This window comes from Perkinsus marinus (assembly GCF_000006405.1).
Source record: "Perkinsus marinus ATCC 50983 genomic scaffold scf_1104296948486, whole genome shotgun sequence".
NCBI classification, from domain to species: domain Eukaryota; phylum Perkinsozoa; order Perkinsida; family Perkinsidae; genus Perkinsus; species Perkinsus marinus.
In genome coordinates this window covers 1-1177 of record NW_003210170.1, presented here as the reverse complement: position 1 = coordinate 1177, position 1177 = coordinate 1, and the positions used below count along the sequence as shown (strand labels likewise).

Genomic DNA, 1177 nt, shown 5'->3' with positions numbered 1-1177 from the left:
ATTGGCCATGTGCATGTTTTCCCACACTGTTACTGGTAGACTCGTGAAAACGAGACTATGTCCTAAGTAACGCAGGCGCATTCGTTAAAGAGTCGTTAACGAGTGCGCTTGCGTTCTTGAACGCTCCGACGTCCAATCCAAGATCCTCCCGTCCCATTGCGAGACCGGCATTGCACATCAGGAAGCTTCTACAGACCACATTTGCTCATTGGGATCTCCCCAGCTCTTCTTAGCCGGATTCGAGGCTCAGAAGTCAGTCAAATGAGGTGACGCGGGGATCTCACACTCTTCCACGTGAAGTTTGTAGTTGTGCATGCGTGCGGCATGCTGAAAGGTGCGGAAGATAGTTGTCAACCTTGTACCTCTCCTCTGCGGACCACCTATAACCGACTGGGGTCCATCTTAGATCGTAGAACTCGCTCATAGATCGTAACATGTCAGTTTATTCGTCCCTCTTACCTTTTCTATCGCCATGTGCTCGAAAATCTTCTGCTTGCTGTTCCCCTTCATAGGCGTTCACTACGTCTTGGGTGCGGGGAATGTGCGTATGCACGTTACTACCAAAAAGTACTGCAACCTTGGGCTGGTTGATGCCTATGGCAACCCAGCGCCGTGTGGTACCTCGAAAAGCGGAGATACGTTCGGCCTCACCTTGCCTGGTATGGAAGATGGTTTCCAAACGACCAAGGAGGATGTGATCATCGCCAGGGACGGCCAAGTGTCGGTGCGAGCATCTCCTGCTATTCCGTATACTTTTGTCATGTCAATCGACTCCCCCAACTACAAGGGGGTTGAAAAACTGTACAATCACCAGTCGTTTGTTGTATCTGTGGAAGCGCCCGCTGATGCCGCCCTCGAGCAAAGTGCCGCCTTCGAGAAAACTCTGGCCGATGACGGTTGGGTCTCCCAAGAGTCCGACGATGCTTCTATGAATAAGTGGATACTATACGGCCCTCAAGGAGTCGATCCCAACACCGGTGCCAACTATACCGCGATTTACCAGACTGGTCTCGCGCCTGATGCTTGGATTCTCTACACTGACGAGAACAACGAGAAACCCAAAAAGCTTCTTACCGTCAACACCTTGTTGAACGACAGGGTATTCCAAGAATCCACTTTCGATAAGGTGGAATCTCTGGAGGACAGCATCACAGTTGCTGAGGCCGTGCATGCTCTT

The 1177-nt window shown here is 51.1% G+C and overlaps 1 protein-coding gene across 1 annotated transcript; it reads left to right on the top strand.

Annotated features, from left to right (window-relative positions):
• Positions 1-472: 472 nt before the first annotated feature.
• On the top strand, positions 473-1126 carry Pmar_PMAR012744 (hypothetical protein; the record flags this gene model as incomplete). The annotated part of the gene is made up of 1 exon (XM_002778622.1): positions 473-1126. A coding segment is annotated over one exon (654 nt), but the record flags the coding sequence as incomplete, so codon positions are not given.
• Between the last annotated feature and the right edge of the window lie 51 nt (positions 1127-1177).